Source organism: Rissa tridactyla, chromosome 1, assembly GCF_028500815.1.
Source record: "Rissa tridactyla isolate bRisTri1 chromosome 1, bRisTri1.patW.cur.20221130, whole genome shotgun sequence".
Taxonomy (NCBI): domain Eukaryota; kingdom Metazoa; phylum Chordata; class Aves; order Charadriiformes; family Laridae; genus Rissa; species Rissa tridactyla.
This window is the reverse complement of record NC_071466.1, coordinates 153,952,341-153,977,325: the sequence shown is the minus strand read 5'-3', so window position 1 is coordinate 153,977,325 and position 24,985 is coordinate 153,952,341. Positions and strand designations below refer to the sequence as shown.

Here is a 24,985-nt window from a genome sequence, read left to right as displayed (position 1 = left end):
CGAAGTCACTACACATTAAAGCTAAAATAAAGCACACTACGAACGGCATCACAATAGTCCATTCTTACCTGTACGTACTCAAATTAAGCAGACCTCTTGCCTGGGAATTTGTGAAAAGACAGTCCCTGAGCAAAACATCCCGTCCTTCTATTTGACATGTTGTCATGTATAACAGTATAACAAGCGCATGTCAGAGGTTTCAAGCTTTATTTTATCAGCTTTGCCCTTCCACATCCATAAAACCATGCTGCTGTGACACCGCAAGCATGAGCACGGCGTGTCACACCTGCTGTCACATCACCGAATCGCAGGGTTTAAGAGAGATGAATGAGTGCGTGTGTTAGCCTGCTCACAAGCGACAACTTTCTGAAGTTTGGATTTTATGGTGGCTTATTTTTACAACACGGCCAAGGTAAGGCAGATAACCAGCCCAAGCTGACCTCCCCTTTTAATAGCTCTGCGTTAATGCCGTAGCAGCTGCCTTCCGAAGCATAACGCGTCGAACAAGTCTAACGCAGGTTTGTTGCCGAAGGGGGCAAAGAAAGCGGCACCGGGGAGGGGCAGGCGTGGGTCGGTCAGAGGAGGGAGACTGCCTTACTGCCAGCCCAAGAGCTGTTAAAAGCACAACTTTGGAACGTTTCGTGCCGAGACGGGGGCTGAGGGTACGAGCCGCCGGCTCCGAGGGACCGGCCGGGCTCCCCCGGCTCCCTCCCCGAGAAGCGGCTCTGCCGCCGCCCCCGCCGGGCCGCTCTTGCCTTACCTTCACCGCACCGGCACGCCCGGGAAAAGTTTACTTAAATAAAAATAAAGCCTCCTCCCTGCCTTTGACGAGGAAACGCAAGCTGTTCTGTGCGCAAACCGCCCGCCGCACAGGCTCCCGCGGGGGCTCGCCACACACCCAACGCGCTCGGCGCAGCCACCCGGGCAGGACGGCGCCGCCGCCTCCCCCGCTCCCCCCGGGTCGGGACGCCCCCCCCCGCGTCCGCCCCGGCAGCGGTGGGGTTCCGCACGCCCCCTCCGTGCTGCGGTGCCGGCGCTGACAGGGGGGAAGCCGGGGCTGAAGGAACCGTTAGGACCGTTACCTGCGGGCGTCCTGCGGGCGGCCGCCAGCGGCGGGGGTCCGGCAGGGCAGGTGGGCGCTGCTTCGTTGGAGGCGGCGGTGGGGTTGGATTTCCTGCGGATGGCCGCCCGCCTGAAGTGCGTGCCCTCGGCTGCGCTCATCCTCGGGGCGGGGGAGACACGGAGAGAAGCAGAGTGAGGGTCGGGGGGGGGCGAGAGAAAAGCCGCGGGGTCCTCAGCACCCTTCCCGCCCCGGGGAAGACGGAGCCGGCATAGCACCGAGGGCAGCGCCTCCTTCCCCGCCCTCCCCGCGCCGGCCCCTCACCTGCCCGCCGCTCCCCGCCCCTTCCCTTTCCCCGCCAGCACCTGCCCGGGCACCTCCTCCCGCCGCCCTGCCCCGGCGCTACCTGCACAGCGGCCGCAGGCCCCGGGCGCGACCCCCCGCCGACATGGCGAACCCCAGCCCTCCGCCGCCCGTCCCGGGGCTGAGCGGTAACTTCCCCGAGCCGGGGTCCCGCCGCGCAAGTTCCCCCCGCGGCCGGAGCAGGGAAGTGGGTGCCGCGGGCGCCGCACCTGCTCTGCTTCCCGCCGGCCGGAGCCGAGCCTCGCCGGGCCCCGGCCTGGCCCTGCGGGGGGGTCCGTGGCTAACCCCGCCGCGCCCCCCCTCACGCCCAGCCCCACCGTCTTCCTGTGCTGCCTTCTCCCACCGTTCACCTCCGAAATGCCCTCCCTGGCAGGGGAGACCATATTCCTGTGAGATTTATTGGTGTACGTAAAAGAAGTTGGCCGTAATGCAGTTCCCCGTCCCTCCTTTTCCGACAAAAAAATTGTCAAAGACATCTGAGTCCTAGCACTTAAAAGTGAGGTTTGATGCCAGGGATGGAACTGCAATACTTGCATCAATAACAATTCCAGCTAAAATGGTTCATTCGGGCCAAAGCAATTGCCTCCCTCCCTAAATTTTACTCAGTTTTACTCAGAAAGGCAACCAGAAGACTATGCTGCTGTGAGACCTAGGATTAGGTTCATTATTATAGCTGCTATTTACCTGCTTAACTGGGACGTGATGTTTGGAGGCAGAACATCTCCACCTGTGCTACCATGAGGGTGGGTAGCAGCGGCCTGTGGTACGCAGGGTGAGAGCTCTTGAGTCTGTCAGGGAGCGTGATGTGCAGTTAGAGGTAAACCAGTTGCAAAGGGGTGCTTCTGCTATGTGGGGACTTCCTGGGGTTTGGAAATACCAGGTTTTAGGGCTTCTTTAAAAGGTGGCCTCCTGTTTCATAAATGCTGCCTCATTTGCCATCAGCAAAACTTGGACTATTTCCTCACAAAAGAGAGGGCTCACAGCTGCAATCCAGGGATGTTCTCTCTCTGGCGATGGTCCAAGACAACTTTAGTTGCCAGGAAGCCCATGAATTGCTGGAGCCTGGAAGAATATTCTGGGGAAGTACCTCTCTGCACTTGCCCTGCTCTTACATCTTCTTTTGGCCACTGTCAGAGCCAGGAAGTGGGCAAGAGAAACCTTTCATTTGACCCATACGGCCAGTCTTACATCTTCAGCAATAAGACTTTACGGACTGCTCAGGCAAACTGCTGACTTTGCAACTCCCTGTCTCCCAAGGCACGAGGAAACCTTTTGTCAGCACCCACAGCACCCATGCAACATGGCCACATCTGCACGGGGGAATCACGTGATGGGGTCTTCAGCTTCCTCCCAGAGTCCTGTGCTAGAGTGCAAGGCTTCTGCTGAGTCCTTTCTAGTGGGCTTGGCATGCAGGACCAGATGGTAACACATTTTCTCCTGATGTCAAGGGAGCACCTGTGTGAGGCACCAGGCATGTCTGACCCACGGGAGGCACGGCAGCAGAGAGAGGCCGTGGTGGTGCTACCCGTACCACACATGCAGCAGCAAAGCACCACGAGATGGAAGTTGAATGAGTGGGTCTTCTGCTTTCAATATTAGAGAGCAGGTCAGCAACAAGCACAGGGGGAACTGGTGTAGCTGGGACATCTGCCACCACATGCCAGGGATCTCTCTCTTTTGGTCTCTCTGTGAAATCGTACTGTTCTGGAAGAGAGTTGATATCTTACAGCCACGCCTTTCATTTCCCACTAAAAATGTGGCAGTCAGGTCACCTCCTGGATTTTATTTGCGTGCTTGCAATTGCAAGCATTGGCTTTTACTTTTGCAAACATACAAAAAAAGCAGTGACTCAGAGGTAAAAGACTGATTTATTTCCTGACTTCATTCACCTGACCTGGGCTGGGCATACGGAGATGAATATACTTATCTTATGAAGAGCACTAATACCTGCTGACTTTGTTGCAAGGAGCTAGAGGTTCTTGTAAACTTTAGCTACGTACAGTTCATGGATGTGTAACAAGGATCAATCATTAACTCATTGAGATAAAAATCTTATTCCGGAACGCTGCTGTGCATTTAAATCTTCCTCTGGACTCAGACCAATTCAGGTACTGGGTAATCTTTAGTATTACTCATTTAAACAAGGAGAGAGCAAGAGAGGAAGAGAACCTCTCATTAATAATTCTCACAGCACTTCACCAAGGAGGAAGTATCAGCCTCTCTTGACAGGGGAGGAAAATGAGGTATTATGGGAGGTGATTTGTTCAAAGTTGTCCAAGATGTCAATACAGTTGTAAAATGCAAAATGTTAGCTTATGGGCATGAAAGTAAGGTTGAAAGAAAGTAAGATTGAGCTTTCTCTGTTTCTATCTAACTGAACTGAGATTAACCCAAATATTAACCAATTGCACAACGGCCAATCTTTAGCCAGGCATAATTATCACTTATTATTGAACTTTGTACTCGCTTCTTTAAACACAGAGCTCTGCTCCTGGAAAGAAAACAGCTAAGGAAGCAAGGGCAAAGGCGCACACCCCATAAATCCCAACCAAATAGTAGCAACTATGTTAATTTTGTTTTCTGCGATGTTATCAGTAAGCAGCAAGTTATTACAATGTCACTCTGGAAAATAAAGGTCACCTCAGAAAAGAGAATCGTGACAACTCTGTGGCCTCAGGAAAGCAGTAACAAAAGCTCCTTTTCTTGAGAAAATCCTCCTGAAGCACACTGATCTATTTAAAGCAGTGAGGTGGCAGCCTGTGATAGAAGAAATTCACGCAGGCAGTAAATTCATGGCAGAGCATGTGTAGGCTGCAGTGCAGTACAGGCTTCTCATAGCAGTTTATTGTCTCTTCTTTTCAGTAAGTTACAGCACAGACCTGGAGCAGCTGGTTCAAGCTGGTTCTGAACTGCCGTACGCCAGCAATGGGTCCGTTCTGCCTGCTTTAACAGGGTAACAACCAGCCGCCCCTTCTGGCATGCCCTTCCTCCTTTTTTTATACACGGCTCTCAATCTCTCTTGTTCTCCATCTCTGGGGAAAGACAGAGAGTCTTTTGGCAACATCAGCAAGAGGAAAAACATTTTTTTTTAAGTGCAAAAGTCAATCTGAGATAGATATTTTCTTGGAAAACGTCACTCTAAATGATTAAAAATTTTGTGTAATAATTGGAGATGGTATCCGAGAACAGAAAATACTGCATAAGCTTAAACTTAGACAGTGCTGCCAATTCTGCTTGAAATATACGAAGGTCAGAAAATGACACTACTTGAATAAAAGCCTTGCAGCATACCTCCCACCCTAGGCGACGTGGGAAGAGTTACGTACCCCTCTGTTGTATGGTAACTGAGGCAAGCAGTAAGCCACAGCTAATCCATTCGAGTGTGGGCACTCGCTGGGCCATCTGGCTCCAAAACTTTCTGTGGGGGTGGTGAGAAATGCAGTGGTGGAGACTTGGTTTAATGATACCTATTTGCATGCGGGAGGAACAACAGGAACACTATGGAAGCACACAGAGGTGTAGAAGGAAGGCAAGGACAGCTGGCAAGGTTTAGCCTCAAGAAAAAGTCGAAAGAGCGCTTCTGGCATGTGAAAGGCTTGCAAGCACTAATCTCATACTGCTGGAGCCCCAAAGCATTCAGGGAAACAGGACTTTATAGGCAATCTTTGTTTAGTTTGTGAGAAAACAAATGCTTCACTTTTTATGTAAACCATTGTTCCCCCAGTAAACCTCTTTGTATTAACCTTTTCTTCTTCTAATGGAAACAGCCTTCAGAAAATTCATTTTTAACTAACTCCTTGAGTGAGACTGTTTCTGTTGTTGCCTCTGGTCAAGTTTCTTTATTTCTGCTGGAGTTTAACTTCATTTTCTTCTCAGTTACACAATAAATCTGTTCCTGGATTCAGTTTATGCCTTTAGCTTTGGTTTCTTTGAGTACCACCTTGTGCTGTACCCCACAGAAGTCTGTGTAGTGACATATTTTTAGAGCATACAGGACCCTGGAGAGAAGATGCACGAACTCATCACCTAACAAAAATGCATGCATAATGTTGCTAAACATTACAAACATTAGCTTATTTACAGCTACTTTGGACGGTACTTTCTCTGAGGTCTGACAGAAAAATGCCATTCTCTGTTAGATACAAAACTCTAAATAAAAACTAAAATTAAAATGGAGTTTGTAGGGTAGAAAATCCATACTTAAATCCATAGCTAACCAAGCCAAGTCCTGCCTAAGTTAGGGTACAGCTCGTCATACATTTTGAATCTTCCGTGAACTGCATATTGTATAACCCACAAACCAGTTCTGCCAGTAGGGAAGTATAATGAAGAACAGGAACTGATATAGCAAACGATAGAGTAGGATACTAATTAGAGAAGAATCTCACTTATCTCAGGCCCTCATGCACATTCCAGATGAAAAGTCTCTTCCAATGGCAGCAGCAGTTACAATGCACAAAGCAACTGCAGTGTGTGCAACAGAGATACCCAGACTAAGCAACCAGACGCGAGGCAGATACTTAACCTCGGTTAAATCAGCAGGCAAACACAGAAGGCAGCGTTCAAAGGCATAATGTTACTTTCAGCCCGAGGCTGCAGACTCTGGCTTCTTAACCTGGGGAGTGGCTCACAAAGATGAGAGGGACTCAAGCCTGATGCTTGTTCCTTCTGCAGCACCCAGTGCGTGTGTCAGAACAGGGTGTGGACTCTGCATTTATAGCATTATGCTGGCTTACATGAAAAAATGCACCCAGTTATTTTGTTACTTACTCCCCATCGAGAAGCCTTCAATTGACCGTATCTTAGAAATGGCTTTACTTCCCCATGAGAAGGAGCTGCAGGGCCAACAGTGTGAATTATGAGTCAAACATCAGAAGTAACCCATGACAAACAGTCCAGGGGGGTTAGACAAATCCTAGGTATTAACTGCTGGAACAAAAAAAGTTTAGGTAGGTGGCCCATGGAAGAAAATCCGTGACAGTTTCTTTTCACCCAGGCAATGCTTCTAATGTAGATCTTTTTTCCGTTTTGCTTGACTGTCTAAGAGGGAACATTGCTGCGTTTGATCTGTTTCCCCCGTTGTCATTTTGGGCCCTGTCAAAAGTAGTTATGGGAGCTACCCAGCAGCAGGTTTTGTCCAGTTCCAGCCACTGTAATAAAGACTTATTTATACCACCTACAGTCAGGGATTATTTCTCTACCACACAGATCACAGAATCACAGAATGGTAGGGGTCAGAAGGGACCTTCGGAGATCATCTGGTCCAACCCCTGTGCCAAAGCAGGGTCACCTAGAGCAGGTTGGACAGGAATGCATCCAGGCAGGTTTTGAATATCTCCAGAGAAGGAGACTCCAGAACCTCTCTGGGCAGCCCATTCCAGTGCTCTGTCACCCTCAAAGTAAAGAATTTTTTCGTCATGTTGAGATGGAATTTCCTGTGTTCCAGTTTGTGCCCGTTGTCCCTTGTCCTGTCACTGGGCACTGCTGAAAAGATTCTGTCCCCATCCTCTTGACACCCGACCTTTAGATATTTATAAGCACTGATGAGATCCCCTCTCAGTGAATGCTAACATGTAGCTCTGCAAGAACAGCACTACGATAATCAAAGGAGGAAACATTCCTGCTATGTACCACCTCCATGTTAATTTTGTCTTATCCCTTCTTTGCTGCATAGTAGCATTTTGTCTATTGCAAGCAAATTCTAGGAATTTATGGAAATCATGTGGAGATAAAGCTATCACACATATCCTTTAGTTTTGCTGAAGGATTGCTGCTTAGAGGGAGTAATTGCTATTTAATCAGTTTTGTTAGATAAGTCTTGCAGAATGGCATTAATTTAACAAAGACTGATTGCTTTTAGAAGTCAGACTATTCTTCATTATCACCACCAAACGTTAATGAAATATGTTTCCCACTATGCAATTTATATCAGACATTTAGATACCATTAGCAACAATGCTTTAGCTTTGATTTGGATTAACTACAGGTGAAAACAAACTTCCATAAAGTCATGCTAGTAAAAAGGAGACAGAAAGCAAGCTACGCTTGAGAAAATGTTCTATTCTCCTCCTGTTCCTTCTTTCCTTCTGCAGTGACAGCCAACAGCCACTATGAAAAAAAGTTAAAAAACCATGGTCTAAACTCCCCATTTGAGACATCTTAGGAGGGACAACTCTTTTAGGTGCATCCAACATCCAAAATCAATAGCCTCTCTAACTTTTTGCCAGATCAACTTAAATTCACTGTTGAAAATTGTTTAAATTAGGCAAAGCTGCTACTGGTATGGCCCACGAGTTCCTTGTGGTCTGACAGGAAAACATGTGCCAGCAAGATCCTCGGTGGGCTTTTCCAAGGGGTCGGTGGGGAGCTGCGGGTGGTCTGTGCTAACCTGCTGATGGTGGCAGCAGCCAGCTCCTAGCCACCAGCTCTTCTGGGCCCTGCAGCTTCTCCCTTTTCTCAGACGGGCCTGCGCCCGGTGAGGTGCTGGGACAGTTGGTGGTGACTCCTGGGGAAAAGATGACAGCTTGTGTGGAAGGAGCTGGTGGCTGCCATGAGCTGTTCCTCTGGCGTGCTCCCTGTGCACAAGCACCAGGGAGGGCTGCAGAAGGGGCTCTGTCTGCATGGAAATGTGTGACCATGAACTGAAGTGCTCTTTTGCCATTGCTTTGCAGTTATTCCCAATGCCAACCTCTCTTCTTCGGTGCTATGATGTATGGGATCGTACTTTGTTTCAAGAGCTGCGTACTGCTTAAGTGCTGTATATATACATTAAATATTAACCATTGTCTCTCTATGAATGCTTACCTAAACAGTAAAGCAAAATGTTTTGGTTCTCTCCTTAACAAATCAACACCTGCAGAGCAATTGGCTGATAAAACATGTTGTGAGAAGAAAGATGTAGTTATTACTTCCAGCTCTGTGGAGGAGAATATACTGGTCTCGATATTGCAATACTCCCTTAACTTTGTTTCTTTTCCTTACTGTAAAAAGCAAGCTGTCAGGCACTTAAGATTTCTCCTAATGAGGCGTATGGTACATGCACAGGGGTTTCAGCATGCTTCTCAATAATTTATAGTGACTTTAAACACAGAGACTTCAAAGCTGTTGCTGCATTTGCAGACAGTTAGCTTTATCCGCCCTTGTTTGCCTTCATTCTGTTCTGCATTCCACAGACTCCCTTGGATCTTTTGGGGCTGAAATGTGATTATTTGGAGCAAAGGCTGTGAAAAGGATATAAATGCTTCTCCCGTTCCACTTACTTAAACTCTTTCTTGGATCCCGAATCTCAAAAATAGCATTCCATTCATATTTATAATTTTTAAAGTGTATTTTTACCTCCAGAGATGTAACATTGTCCAATTTTAGAATTCAGTACTTCAAGCAAGATTTACAGTATACATCCGTGGTCTTATGCTCTGCAAATGGCTGTAACTTTACCGTACTGAAATGTGCCGTGCTTTTATATTCAAACATAAATAGCACTAAGCATAACTGTATAGATGAGGAGTCTGAAACTTCAGAAACTCCAGAATCTTAATTTTGGCTTTGTCACAGATTTATATTCACAATTTTGAACACAGTCTTTAAAAGGATGCAGTCACTTTAAAGGAAATCCAAGTTCTCTACCAAAAAAAGAACATCTATATTTTACTGAGGTAACATTGTTTGGGGAAGAAAAGTTTTCCCATGTTTAGGCAGTGTTTTTATCTTGGGCCTAGTGAGTCAAATAGCCTTTTTGGTTTACAGGCCTGGCAGACAGTTAGAAGGAGGGCATAGGTCTAAGGAAATTAAAACCAGAAAGCGGATGTTAAACCTCTGCTATTTATAGCAAAGATCTATTAGCACCGCAGAAATAGGGAACGGCCTCTGAACCAACTCAAGCACTCGAGCAATGCAGGTTCTGGAGCAGGGTATGAACCGCATAGACTAAATAACTCACCTTGGTGAGACTGCCTGGCTACTTTGGTGTTCCAGTGTGTGCAGGGTGGACATACGTGGAGAGGTGAAGGGTTACATGTAGAGAAACTTGGCTCACTTTGTTCAGTATTGATGTTTTCCCATTGCACAGTCTCGATTTGTCTATCTGTAGGTGAGAGATAACAGTACCCATTTTGCAAAGAAGTTTCAGGAGCAAATTAATATGCATAGAGTGCTCTGAAGATAAAAAGAGCTACTTTGCATTTGGCTTAGATAACACAAACGTTTGAAAGCAGTGGTGGCTTCACAGTGGCATTTTCTTTTTAAGTAATGTAGGACTTTGAGATTGCTGGTATTTGTATGCAGTGCGTTTATAAAAGTTCTAATTTCATGTTTTGCGTGGCTGAAGTTGAGTCACAAGCTGGTCATGAAAGCACTCATCAGCCACATCTTCAAATTGTATGAGATACTTCATGTTATGCCCCCAGTTCTGTCATCTGCTCCGCACAGGTGAATGCCCAACACCCAGATGGAGCACACTAATTTCTGTGGAGCTACGCTCCAACCCAGGGATCTCTTTAAATCAAAGAAACTAACTGAATGTCAAGTCCATTAACTCAGGTCAAAGCAAGTTTCCCAACCAACTGTGAATTACACAGGTCAAAACCCACCTGATTCTGCAGTAACTTGCCTGGTCTAGGGCCTGATGGTAGCATCCGTATAGCCACAAAGGGCAGCTGCCGCTTCATCTTCGAGCACTAACAAGCTGTATCGCTGTAGAAAGAACTACCTTGGGTGGTTCAGCACTGAGCCATCTGAGTTTACAGAGGTCATCTGTATCTAACAGAGGTTTCTTACTGCTATAGCAAAGCCATTTAGTCTTGTACAGGTGGATAGAAGACAACCTGTGTGCCTTAAAAACAGTAGCTCTTTTTCTCCTCTGATCATAGGCCTTTCCCATCTCTCTGAGGAGGAACAAAATATTGGGCCCATATCCTCTGCATTCAGAATTTGATCTTCAAGGGAGCTCTGTACTCATGTAGCTTTCCATATTATATTCCTAATCTGAGTAAATAGGCTCAGTTTTAATACCTTAACCAATATGACAGCACTGAATAGCAAAAATCAATTTCCTTGATAGAGGTAATCAACACTTAAAAAGATGACAGCCCTCCCCAGGTAGGGAATCCTATGAATTAAGTAAAATGGACAGAACTGTCTCAGTATTTATTTCCAAAGTTTCCTGATAACTCGCTTCAGGGAGATGAAAGGGCTTCCTTCCCTCTGCCTAATATGTAGCTTTCTCACAAAAAACATTTTCTCAGTCATGTATTATTATAACAATAATTTAAACGTTTGGGGTTTTTTATCTAAAACCAGCCACTAAACATTAATCCTGAAGCTAGATACCTCCAATATGATATAGGAGAATTTATAAATAATAATGAGTGAAATGTGTGTTTTCTAATATACTGCTCTAGTCAAGAAGGAATTATTCTTGCAAAGGTCAATATTTTCTGCGGTTATTGAGGTTTTGCTGAGTTGCCAACTATAGTATTAAGGCTCATTTTTGTGCAAAGTTAGGACTTTCTTCTTTCATTCAGACAATCACTGAGAGGAAAGCAGTTGTGCCTGTGCCTTTAGCATACACAAATAGATAAGAGCTGGCTTTATTCCAAATATTTTTTCCCAGGATGCACGTTGTTGTTGTTATTATTATTATCTATTTTAGCTCCATTTTCACCCTGTATTTTATTCTATATAGAAAATATTTTCTTCTGTCATTCACAGGCTGCTAGAAGATGTGGATGTCAGGCTCTTTAATACGGCCCTCTTCAGAATTAGTACCCCTGTTCTTATTGTTGGTCTCATGAAATCTGGGTTTCAACCTTGTTCAAAATTATGCAGTAATTTTTTGTGCTCAACCTGAGTTGTCAGTGTTTTACAGTGCTAAGAGAGTCAAACTATGGCTCCTGCTGCCTTTAGGTATAACTGGGAGTTCTTGGCATTTCTCTAAGCCTAACTGCAGGATTTACCAACAGAGGTATCCAGAAACTTGCAGTGGCAGTCACTGTAAACTTTAGCTTCGGGATCTTTTCCATTATCATCTGGCATATTTCTGTAGGAAAATCAATAGTTCATTTGTCAGAAAGTACCTACTGCTCCAGAACATGGGAGATATTCCACAGACATTTTCTTTGGAAACAGGAGATATATTTTTGGATTTTTTTGTTTGGTTGGTTGTTTTTTTTTTATCCAAACTATTTCAGTGACCTTACTCATACCATTGCCTTTCAGAGAGCTGCACAAGAGCAGCTGAAGGGATGATAAAGAGGAAGGGGAAGGAGCAATAAGGGTTAGAAGTTTCTCAAATCGACTTTGCCATGAGAACATTCCCGCAAGGGGCAACCCTCTGTGAAACTGCCGTCAAAACAAATACGCTGAGGAAGAAAAGTCTGCTCTCCCCTTTTTTTTTTATTCTCAGGAAGTCTTTTAATTTAAAAGTGAAGAGAAGCATAAGAAAACTCTACCCTGAGCAGTCAGACTTCTGCTAAAATGATCATGCAACACCATGCCAAAGGCATTTCTGCAATGAACACAGATAAGGTGGGAGACCTCCCCCTGCTACATGAGAAAATGGAGGAAAAGAGAGAAGTGGGAAGAACTCAGACAAGTAACAGCCCTTGAACTGCATTTCTGTCACCGTGCACAAATCCTGTTACTATCCAAAGCACCTCGCCAGGCAGCCAAAAACAAAGACAGCCTTCCAATAGTTCCCACTGAGTCAAACAGCACAGCAGGCTCGGAGGCGCAGTCCTTCCTCCGGGCTCTCAGCTTTTCCTGGCCCCATTTCCAAAAGCTGGACATTTGCTGCCCCTCCGAGACCCTGCCAGCAGTGAGGTTCACCGGAGGAGCTGCAGCGGCCACCTGCCTGCCAGGGTCACGCTCCCGGACCACTGTGGGACCGGCTGCTGAGGGAGCATTGTGACCCCCTTGCTGTCAGAGCAGGCTCTTCCACAAGGGATAAAAGACATTTCTTACTTTAAAAAGCAGGTATGGTGCGCTGTATCGTACACAGCACTCCCAAGACAATTTTATGCCGACTTCAGCTCTCCCTTTGCTTCCACATCCCCTGAGGATGGAGATTTGCAACTTACAAAGCATTCTTGTACTGGGACGTTGTGCAGATCTTGCAGCATTTCAGAGATTACTCAAATCTGTTGGAAACAGTAGAGGGGGAACCAGTCTTTATTTTAGTGTCTGCCTCAGAAAACAGAGGAAGCATCTCTGCTTTAATTCTGATTCCCTTTTCCTTTAATGCTGATTTCCCTTCTCAATTTCCTATCTGATACCTTTCAAACTTACAATTATGGATCTTTAAGAACTAAGTAAATGCAGAAGTATAAGCCAAGCCAACACACTGCAAACTGACATAAACAGAAGTAGACCAGACAGCACTGCATTAAATGAACAAAAATGGCCAGTTTATTCACTGGAACAGTTATGCATTACACTGTAATTTTAATTGGAACATAAAGATGTACGAATCAGTATATTGGCTTCTTTAATTATTTTCTTCAGCACTAGAGTGTTTTTCCCAACCATTTGACTGCATGATCATATTACACATGTACAAGCACAGACTTTATGAATCCCTCACAAGGCATTAATCTAGGATTGTCTACAAGGACAAGGAAGGGTTAACATGGGAATTACTTCAATTTTAAAAACAAATGATGCATTTTTGGAAACAAGAATTATTTAACTTTTTTTGCTTTTAGCATAAAGTAGCAACAAGAAGAGTTTCCAATATTCAGTCTTTAGCAAATGAACATATATACTTTTATATTCTTCACCATCTAGAAACACTCCATCATTTAACCCCAAGAAGGCAGGACAACATAATGTCAGTTCAGCATGGGAGTAGCTGAGTTATTACAGCAGTAAACATACAGTATACAAATCTGTGTTTGTCACAAACTCCACCAATGTTAAAACTCTTTTGAAAGGAACACAGCAATCTGTATGGTTCGTTAGATACAGAACATCATGCAAATGGAAACATTCAATAGAATACAAAAGTCACAAAACATCAGGTTTTTTTTTTTTAAATTGTTTACAAAGGATCAAGTTAGTTAACCCTTTAACAGTCAAACCACAGGGCTGAAAATCAATAGGGCAATAACTAATGAAATGGATTAATTTACCCACTGGCATAGCACACATAGCCATATCTGTGAACAGGAGAAAAAAAAAGCTAGATTACTCTTATTTCTTCTTCATAGCTGATAACGCAACAACTCAGCTAGCAAGCCAGTCTACTTGAAACTTTTCTCAATTGCTTGTGTTTACTGAGTTCCAAAATATTCTTGAAATCCAATAACCATATAATCAATAAAAACTTTTTAACTCAGTTTACTAATGCTGAGAAAAAACATACACACTTCACGCTTTCTTTTACAGCAAACCATGATAATCAAGACAAATACAGAGCTTCGGAGAAAGACATTTTTGAAAGACAAGACGCTATCACCCAGAGTCTGCCTGCACATTAACTCCAATTATGGAATACAGGATTTTTCCTTTACCTTTTGTCACTTTGTCACTTGGTTGCCATTAAATCTCATGAAGGGGATTCTCAAGAACTCCACAGGAAACAGATTAAAATCCAATACGGATTTAAGCCATGCACCTCAGAATGAAAGATACAGACTCTCTGTGATAGCCCTCTCGCCTTTCTAGCAGGAGGACTATGCAAATTGCACAAGAAATAAGAATTTTCTAGCTTAGTTATGGATATGGAAAAACTACACGATGTTCAGAATCTCATGCATGCATTTTACATTGCATATTTAGATGCATTTGTGCCTGAAGGCGAAAGGCAATTGCTCTTTTTTTTCTTTTCCGCAGGATGCTTGATTATATTAAAAAAACCCCTTAATGGCTAAAAAAAGTCTGGATATTGTATATCCCTTTCAGACTCACTGCACACACAGCAAAGGAAAACTGAAGAAAAGTGATGACTGGAATTTTTAAAGAGGTAACTATAGCAATTATCATACTTCAAAGGTAAAACATCAGTGCCTGCCATTCTCAAACGAAGATTTCCGAAGTACAAAAGGAAGGAATTTACTGTAACCTCAGTGGATACGCATCTTCCGCCAAAGAAAGGAACAGACCTCAGAAGGGCTGATAAAATCTATACCTTACGACGACTATCAACCCGGCTATAGGGGAATTGGTAACACAACTACTGACTTTGGCATTGCACGCTGAACGGTGAGGTTGGTATCAAAATAAGGGCCCAGACTCGTGGGTGTTGTCCCCAGTGTGATGAGGACAGGGTCATATTTTGCTAACAGCTGACTTAAATGATCATGAGCAGCCTTCATAGGTGAGGTCATATTTCATAAGTGAGGTTATATTTCATAACATATTCTCCGTTCTGTTCACACTTAAATATGGCAAATGGCTTAAACAAGGTCACAATTTTTTTAAAATAAAAAATAAACTGAAAGTCATCTTGGCATTAAAACTTGCAGCGTTACCTTAATTACAGTTTCATTCTATGAACCCTACTGTATAGCTACGGTTACATGAATTTACTGTGAAAAATGTGGATGGAGAAAGCACAGAGATGCCAACCTGTCAATCAGATAATTCGGAAAGAATATCACTATTGCCTCCATCTAGAAGGCAGAAACTTCTATACAATTAGCATGAAAAATGGTAATATTTCCTCTTTCTGTAAAACCTCCATTTGTCTTCGGACTGATAGAAAATATATATTTTCCATACTATTACATTTTACAATGCATTTATTAACCTTTTTCTCCCCCTTTATTGAAATTATTTTTTTCTTTTCTTTTTTTCCCCACATATTTCCTATAAACTGAATTTCCAAAAGTGGATCATTTCACTGAACAAGGAATATTTTTTCACTACATCAGAAAATAAAACGCAAACCAAAATGCCCCAGAACTGAATAGACTATTCCAAATCCAAAGAAATTTCAAGGCCATCATAGAGAATGAAAGCCGCATTTCAGATACGAAAGTTGGAGCAGGTTTTGAATTGCTTCTTTACTGTGTAGGACACATTTCGTCCTCTCTGAGTATAATCGAACATTACAAAATATACGTATTAGATTTTTCTTAATCTTTAAAAATCAGAGTATATATCAACACATCATAAATTAATTTTAAATGGGCAAAATATAATATTTTGCAAACATTTAAAAAACAGGCTTTTGTTTCTGCTTTTGTCTGCATGTAAATATTTCCTACAAAATCTCTCACAAAGTTGTGTTATCAATCACTGTATAATAAAGAAGAGTTTATCATCTCAAGTTCAAGATCTATATTTTATTTTGTACTGGTTAACTGACAAAAGTTGTCCCAGGGACCTACACAGTTTTATAACTTACAATGCAATAACTACAGCCATTTGTACATTTAAGTTGGTTTGTTTCTAGTTTTCTTACATTTCCAACACTGAAGTTCTATTACATATAAAAAAATGTAAATTGAAAACTTCGAAATGAAGAATTTAAAGCTTAAGAGAATAAAAAATTTAATAAACCCACTTATTTCTATAAAATGGGGCAAGAATTTCTATATCTGTTTCTATGCTGTTTCATAACCCTTAATCGCACGGACATGCCAGTACAATGTTTCGATTTCCCAAAGTTGCTTTGCAAATCACAACTGGAAACAAATATGTTTCCAAACAACTGTTCCGATACAACATTTTTTCCAATAAATTTTTATCTGTATAGAAAGTAAATGTATTTCACTGAATTTCTGTTTAACTTAAATTCAGGGAAAATGCATTTGATTTGCATATGGAAATAGGAAAAACTATTCCAAGTGCAGCCTGCAGTAACTGTATTCAAAGTGCAATGCAAATTCTTTTTCTTTTTAACAATATACAGTAGCTGTCTTTGTTGGATGCAGACGTGGCCACTGTGCGATATTCATACACCAGTCTGACAAGGTCAGGAGTTATGAGGTGCTTTCTGAAGGCAGCATTTGCCTCCGACATAATGTCGTTGTTTTTAAAAAATAAAAATCACGATAGCAGCTAAACTCAGTGTCAGACATGACGATAGAGCTGAACAAGGTTTCACTTGAGTTCTCTATGACAAGACAACACGTAGGTTGAGTATGATACTGAACAGCGATGTAAACGTGTGAGAGAAGAATCATGCGAACTGCATGGAAACCGAAGTCGAAACATTGCCGGGTGTCGTCTATTTGATCTGATCAGAATTGGAGATCAGTTTGTTCCTATTTTCTCCACCTCTGACTCTGAATGTTTTGTTACAATAGCTCAGCTGCTTTGCCAAGGTTACATGACATACATTGTTGATGACAGAGAGTATTTCTATTTACAGCACCTTTGTTACTGGTACTATGGTAATAATGATTTGTTAGGCACACTGAGTGGTCACCGATTCTTTCCTCTGCTGATGTTCCGCGTATCGTAACATTTGGTAAGCACTGTTACTAACAGAAGACTGACTTCATTTTCTCAGATTCAGGCAAAATATGAAAGAATTATTCCAACCACACCTGCAGCAATTTGTTTTCCCCCAGCTGCTCTGTACCTTAGGCTGTTCTGTGGTTCCTGCTTGTAGGTCATACGGATGCTGCAGAGAAGGAATAAAGACATATGGAAATATCTAAGCCTTTCTTCTGTAAATTAATTAAGGCCACCTGACAAAGCAACAGTTACCAACAAGTAGGTAGGCAGGCAGTACTGCAGACTTCTTTTTCGAGCTGCTGACCAGAGGGGAAGCCCATAGATGCTGAACCATGACCCCCTACTTAGCCTCTTGCCTTGCTGTCAGGTACTGTGCAAAATAAATTCCCCTCTCCTTGATTTTGTTCTGAACCTCACTACTTTTGTTAAGAAAAAAAACCTAGACGTACTCAGCTTTTACAGGAAAGAATCTTTAACTAGGAACACTGTGCACTGTTGCGATAGAGTCTGCGTAGCGTAGATCACCTGAGTATTTGTCATAAACTGACATGAGCTAAGGTTCTGTGTCTGTTGATTTTTGGCAAGGAAAAAAATGCACTACAGCAAAGTCCTATGAACTCTGATCCACACGGTTAACCCTACCTGCGTGAGTTCTTTCACCACAGAATACTTCACACGAAATGCATACGACTGCGCCATTCACACTAGCCTTTCACAGTAAGGCCTCGAGCTAGTATCCTGAATGTGGGAGTGGGAAGAAAGAATGTTTTCAATTAGCACACAGCATTTTACTTGTTTTAGATGTTCTTTCTCAGATACCAAATAGAAAGTAACCCCAAAGAACAGCACCAATTCATCTACTTGTCTGAAATGCAAAAATATAATTACAATGCAAGCAAACAACTGAGAACAAATCAATACATCATCCTTTCATCTCCTTCTTAGGCTTAATAATTATCTTTCAGTGAAGAGCTAGAACAAAATCAGAAGCTAATGCAATAGGAATTAAAAAAACAAGTGCATAAACAATATCAGTGCAGCAGCAAAATATACAGTCATTGTTAACATTCCAATTCAACCCATTTCCAACATTTTTGTGCAATAAAAATTGGCCATATGCTGGCCAATGCAACGAGCCTCTTTTTAATATTAACACAGTCATTCTTCACTTAAGCTATTTCTGCTTTTTAAAAAAAAAAAAATTAAATCAATTAAATACAACTCTCACCAAAAAAAGAAGAGACTGTATTTTATAAACACAAAATTCTGGTGCAAATAAAGTAAGAAATAAATATCACACCCTTAATGACAAAAGGAAATTCGAACTGGTTCCTATGGCTGAACTTAGAGAATGTGAGGGTAGCATTTGTGTAACATACTTTTCTTAATATTGGCTTAAGTCTCTCATCATTTCAGAGGTAAAGCCAAGCAGCTGGGAGGAACATTTTTGTCGAGATGTTAAATTCCACTACACTTTAGTTGTGATAGCAAAGTTTGAATACAATCAGAGGAACCATAAAAAGTCTTCTTGATAGGTTGGGGCTCTGTGCTTTGTGTTCGTCTTCTCAACCTTCCCTCAGTCGCCAGAGCAGGGGACAGGAATCCAGACTTGTCAACGCAGCAACAAGGCAGGATGGTCTACCCGCTTGCTGGGAACAACCCCAACCTTTGTTGCGTGAACTCCACTCCGTTTGCATTTTCTCTTACGCTGCATATGAAGACTAGGGGTAAGGAGGAGGCTTAGAGAGACAGTTGAGAGGGGCACACTGAGAGCTGGAATGTGGCTGCTCTTCTGGGAGAGCATTAGGACTGAAAATTAAAAAGAAGAGAGAAAGAGCACTTAAAATACACGGCGAAGTTTTTAAATGCACATAACTAGTACAGGGCTGGAAATGAACTTTAAAAGGGGATTAAGTCTCTTCTCTCAATCTGTATTCTCAGATACACAGTATATGTAAAGAAAACCCTCAGTGCAGGCACATTCAGTGACACCTGGACGCATACGTGAAGCGGCACGGATATCCTGCTTGCCCGTTCACCTACACAATTGCTGTGTCCGTGCTCTGATGAAAAACGCTGTGTGGAGAAGTGAATGCATGTGTGAAATGGGGGAGCAAATCTGAAGGACGAAGTACAGGCGCCATCTCTATGTGAGCATTAAAGATTTTCTATCTGCAACTTATTAATTGTTTGAAATGAAGGACAGCGCCAGTCTGGAAATCAGGTTTCATCACTTTGTGAAAACATTATCTCTTAACTGAATGTGACCTATTTACTAGTAAATCCATACAAATATGGTGTAGCCTTCCTCGTCAGGCAACATAAGCATTACATATTTTGTAATTAACACTTCCGGAGGGTGGGGGGGTTTGTGTTCTCTTTTCTTTTGGTTTTGTTTTGTGCTGTTTAAATCCTCTTCAGTTCTCTCACATACTTTTGTCATTTGATTGTTTCTCACGTACGTTTTGCCTGATAACAGCATTCACCCGTTGAACCTCTAAGTGTGCATTTACAGCGTACGCTGTCATAGAGTGCCGAGAGGTCTGAACTAGTTTCCAGCAAACCCGGTGGGGCTGGAGTAGCACTACAAAGAGAAGGGGCAGCTAACACAGACACGGCCCACCTCTCGGTGCAGAGTTCCAGGGTGCTCCTGCTAGAAAAGCTTTGGGAAATCAGGTTTCAGGAAATCAGGAAATCATTTAAAGGCGGCTCAGCAGTCTACGCTACACTGCAGTAGGCACTGTGGGCACAGCTTAAGCGAGCCCCGTGTGATTCCTCAGCCTTGGCCTGTGCTGTTTTAAAAAGGGTGAACTTCAACTCCTCTTGCCGATGTCAAGCTAAGTGACAGCCATTAAACTTAGAAGGAAAGCATGCGGCAAAACAAGATACCAAAATAGAATGCCAGTAAATGCAATTTATTTTAAAAACCACAAAAACCTAATCCACTTCTGTAACTGCTCTGGAAAGAGGTTTTTTTCCTAATGCTTCAAATGTTCTACAGTCTTGAAGTTACTCCAACCTCAACAGTGAGATATATGATGAAGCACAATCATTTATGTCCCTGTCTTCAAGAAAATTTGCGTTTTCCTTCTTTAGAAGCCATGCTGTTACACATTATCTCTGCAGCACAGACTATTGGAGTGTTGGCTGAAGGAATGCAATTAGTCTATTGCTGGAAATGAATCAATTTGAAATGCCAGAGGTATTTGAAAATCTGCCACTGGAAATGCCAGCGGTACTGAAAATGTCTGTAGTTCCACATATAGCATTTGCTTAGGGATACAACGAAATAACATTGCGCTTGCTTGAAGACAGAAACAAGTGTGCACCATCACCATTAAGAAAGTAGATGGCAATGTCCACATTTTCAAATCAGAGAAGCCTAGGAGACTATGCCAACAAATCCACAGGTATTACAGTTCAGCAGGAGATACAGTGCTTGCACCTCTGGGTTTATTTGAAGGTCATAGATTTGCATAGCTTAAGTAAGATTCTGTTTCACATTAATGCTCCTGAAGACGAGTTTCCTGATTGCAAAATGGCTGGTGAGAGTGGGTTACAGAAGCTCGGGAGCTCACAAGCTTTGTTTCGTGCTCAGCTGTCTGAGTCGGTCAGTCCCAAAGTGTTTAGTGCTATGGACTATGACTCTTCAGTTTCCATATAGATTTAGTCTAACCTTAAGCACCTAGGCATAAATATTTAATCTAAAATATTTTCTTCAAGATTAGTAGTTAGACTTGTTTAATCAAACACACTGAGAAGACATCAAGCCTGTCTCCTCTAAGTAATTCTTTCAACGGCTGTAACTATCCTTTTCTTCTGTCATACTCTGCCACACGCAGATACAGCATCTGAAGAGGGATCTGAGCGAGATCTTTGCCTACGCCACTCAAATCAGTTTGTGTCAGGGGTGACTGCAGATGGACCCAAGAGGTCCGCATTTACTCTCAAACTTATCCACTCATCAAGAGCCAGCTCCTGGCTTCAGCACCTCCTAAGTTTTCAAGATAGGCTTAGGAGCAGCACTAGTCTTAAGTCCTTCAGGGAAAGAAAAGTGAATTAGAACTTTAACAGCACATTTGGGGAATCCAAAGAAGGAGTTGGCCATGTTACCCTACAAAGACTGCCTTGCTCTCCTCCCTTGCTACCCCATTTCTTTTTCCAAAGGACTTCTGCAATTGTCAGAGAGGAACAAAAACTCAACCGACATTTTCCTTGCTCATTAGCAGAGATGTGTTTGTCTTTTGGGGCTTCCTTCCCAGCTTTCAAAATAAGCAACACAAGATGTTTGTGCTCTGAGGAAGAGGACTGGTGAGGAAAGAGCCATAGTTAAGGCTAGTTATGAACAGCAATGGCCTGAAAAAGGACCTCTTTGAGACACATGAGGTTCTCCTCTACACAAACATACACAACCGTAAAAATGCTTTGGCATGACCTTCAGTAAAAAGTCAGCCCTGACTGCAAATATGGCAATACAAACTATCCCAGACTAAGCTCAGATTAGGAAGTGCTGTGCTTAGAATTACATTCGTATTCTCTTCATGGGAATTCGGTGTTGCTTCTCACTTTGAAATACAAGCGCACTTCTACGCACAGAAGAAATATAAAATTTTGTCTCACCATTCCCCTTTCAATCAATAATAAATATTAGGGGTATTAGGAAGAGGAAAAAAATTACAAGGTTATCAGGCACCTTTGCAGCAACACGTATAAACGCATCACTTGCAGTCCCAGCAGATTCGAATCTTTTCCTAAAACTCTACTATTTTACCACCCTGTCTTCAGAAACACGATACAACCAGTTCATTAATGCAGATTACCATAGCAGTATATAAACAAAAATTACATCCGGATCAGCAAGTGACACATGGCATGCAGTGTGCTTTTTATGGCAGTGTAGGTGATGGTGGCAGCAAGTCCTGGAGCTGAGCTATCAGGCACATTGACAGCCACGGGCAGCAGAGGATGGCAGGTGAGATCAGTAACACAAAGCAATAGAGAGACATGGAAGAACCTGAAACTGTTAACTATTAACTCAGAATAAGGAAGAACATTGTTACACTCCCCCCATGGGATACATGCGGCTTTTAAAACATCTGTTTTTAACAGACTTTTTTGTAAACCTCTCTTTAAATACTGGTATCATTTGGGGATCTATTCATTCAGTTGAAGAATGAAGTCTGTGTCATTTTTTGTGTTAGTATTATTGTCTGCTTTTAAGCAGCTCTTTTTTGTCCCCCCAGCACTCAAAATGCTAATCATGTATTTCTAAAATCAATTGGAAAATAGCATGCAAAGCCCTTCGGTGTTAGTAAGTACTCTGTTCTTTGTCTTAAAGATGCCATTCGCATGCAATACTGTCTGGCATTGATTGTAACTGTAACAAATCAGCAATGGAAAATATAAAAAGACCAGTGATATTTTCAGAATGCAACAATTTCGCACGCAGTAATATTTTGCCTTATTTTTAATTTCCTATTATATATGAAATAAAAGCATTATTTCTTATTAAAAATTAGCATTGATTTCACTTGCAGTATCAGGTTTTGGGGGTTTGTTTTTATTCATAGATAACTTGGGTCTAGAGTTTGGCCTCTAATATAGAAAAGGAGGTTTTCACTGCATTCAACAGAAACCTGAACACGATTCAAAGACAGACACAATCTATTTAATTTTGGCTGATGCCAATATTTTAGTCTTCTGCAGTACAGTCCACCAGACAGGTAGCTACAGATGCTAGGAAGGGAGAACATCATCCAGCAATTTTCAGATTGGGTTGCTTGCCCTGGACCTAGAAATTGAGGTGGTACATGGAAGGCAGAGCAAGACTTTCATGCCTTGTTGCATCACTTTACTTAGAAAAATCTCTTAAGAAAAGTTCTCACAGATTCTCCAGATCAAGTTCCAGTTGAAATATGCAAACTTAAACAAAAAGACAGACAGATGTATAGCTAAATAAATTGACAAGATGTGTCCTGGATTTTCATTTGGCTTGAAACTGTTCACAGCTTTTCCAGTGAGGTTCACCAAAGCCTATGCACTGGAATCACAATTACTAGAAAATCAGAGCTACGCAAGTCCCACTTAAAATTCAGTACAGATATGGATGAGGGAAAACTCATGTATTTGATCTTAAAGTTCAGAGTGAACCTATCCGTGTTATGATCAGGCATATTAACTAGTTTGAACACGATTAGACATATTGCAGGATGCAGAAAACATCTGTGTGAATTACAAATCTTAACAAGCTATTGTTTAATGCTGGGTGAAATGCCACTGAGAGGTCACAATACTGCAAAAGTAATGTTAGAGACTTAAAAAACAAGCAGCATACTTCTCTCTTAAAATGAGCGACTTCGGGGCTGGGCAGAGCTTTAATCTGCCTCATTTTTCAGCACCGTGTGATTGAAAGCATATGTGCCATAACAGCAGGGACTGTCAGAGGATGAGGACGGGCAGTACATGCTCCTGTCTTCCTCCTCTAGTGGATTTAGAAAATCTGAACCTTATTAAGTCTAACTAGTTCTTTAAAAGCCTTCAGTTTTTATTCCAGATTTCAGTTGCTTTATTTAAAGCACTCAGGAACTCCTGACATCATGCTGACTTGCATTAAATCTGTTGTTACACTTCACTCTTTATGAGACTGTGCAGCTATGTGGCTGAGACAAGCAACAGTGTAAATATATGAAAAATAGTGTGTTGTTTTCACTTCGCCAGAAGAGTATCAGTTGAAAAGTCATTTGAAAGTCAATAGTTCAGCTAAATACATTGTGTGTTGTTTGTGGGATGACTGATCTGAATTTTTTAAAAATATGAACCATCTTTTTAATTATCATTATTTTTTCCCCATATACCAGAGTTTTGGTTTGGAAACATGGCAAGAAAGTCCTCTCGAACAACACTTCCAGGTCTGGTTGTAGCTAGTGAGGTCCTTCCTAACTGAGGCAAAATTCAGGGACAAACCAGAAAACCCTGAGACTCTCCTCATCCCTTTCTGTGGGTTTGTTTGCAAGGTACAAGGTAATGCTTGCAGACAAACGTATAGCAGTAGTAAATCAGGCAGGTCTTCCATTCTGAGATGAATTTTTGAAATTGCAGGAGCAAATATTTGTTAGTATTTAGAGACGGGTGGTAGTAGGGCACATTCTCCCCCAGGAGAGCTCTGGAAGGAACAGAATAGGCTTTGGTTTTATGATGGTAAATTAAATAGGGTTAAAATAAGACTTCTGTGTATCCAAAGCACCTAGTGATATTCTCAAATTGTTGTAACATCTAAAATACAGCAGAAATCACTTCACAGGGATTTTAAGGATTTTAAATGGAACTAGTAACTTTTTTTCAGTGTGCTGTAAAACTCCAAACTGCAAACCAGTAAGTGGTACTTAGCAACCATAATGAGCTTTCACCAACTTCTCAGTAAAATTTTCATAATACCCATACAGAGTAAGGAAGTTAATAATACTTCCACTTTATAGGCAGTAAGAGAGAGGCACAAACCAAGCGTCCATTCCGAGGCTACTGGGAGACCTCCTGCGCCTCGCAGAATTAGCGCTCAGCAGAGCCTGATGTGCAGCCTGAAAGCTGCACCACAGCCATTCCCCAGTGGGCATCACTGCAGGCTTCCGCACACGCAGAGTTCAGTGCTGCGTGGGAAATAGCTTCATTACATGTAGGGCTATAGATCGACTTGGTCGCTACAGATCCGGCTAAGGTCTGAAAATAATGTAACCTATTTCAAATGAGAGTATAGGCAGAAGTGAATATATGCACAGAATATACCGTGAACAGATAAAGCAAAGTATTGTAATCTCTTTTTGCTTTGGTCTGTTCTTGTGCCTTGATTAACTCAACTGAATCAGAAGCGTGATTTAGCCTTTGCACCACCTGTGAGCAAGGACACCAGGAGTTTACTTTTAACAACAAGATTAAGAACTGACTGTGGTGAGTCAGAGTTTCCAGGTCAGGGAGAGCTTTCTGAAATGCGTCTGCTAAAATCTCACAAATGCCTTTAAAATACCACCTTACAAAAAGGGAAGCCTACTCCTACCCCTAAAATTAAACATCCTCTATTTATGTAAATTTATCTAGCGACAAAATAAAACCATTATTATTTTGGCATCATTGGGAAACTGTCTGCATAAAAAGCCCAAATGAGGACTG

General features: G+C 42.3%; 2 protein-coding genes across 7 annotated transcripts in view; both read right to left on the bottom strand.

Moving 5' to 3' along the window:
* The window catches only part of FGD4 (FYVE, RhoGEF and PH domain containing 4), a 116,298-nt gene extending 115,092 nt beyond the window's left edge, over positions 1-1,206 (bottom strand). The window contains exon 1 of one of the 2 annotated variants that reach the window (XM_054204983.1): positions 1,083-1,206. The gene's annotated coding sequence lies outside the window, so the exon portion shown is untranslated. Of the gene's footprint in view, positions 1-68; positions 823-1,082 lie in introns of those variants that run through there. The other variant, XM_054205050.1, reaches the window with a different exon arrangement.
* An 11,618-nt stretch (positions 1,207-12,824) lies between these two features.
* The window catches only part of BICD1 (BICD cargo adaptor 1), a 184,727-nt gene continuing 172,566 nt past the window's right edge, over positions 12,825-24,985 (bottom strand). For 3 of the 5 annotated variants that reach the window (XM_054220429.1, XM_054220392.1, XM_054220419.1), the window contains one exon: positions 12,825-18,634. In XM_054220429.1, the coding sequence (XP_054076404.1) occupies positions 18,547-18,634 (88 nt within the window). In that variant the 3' untranslated portion in view covers positions 12,825-18,546. The remainder of the gene's footprint in view (positions 18,635-24,985) is intronic. The other 2 variants (XM_054220411.1, XM_054220401.1) reach the window with 2 other exon arrangements.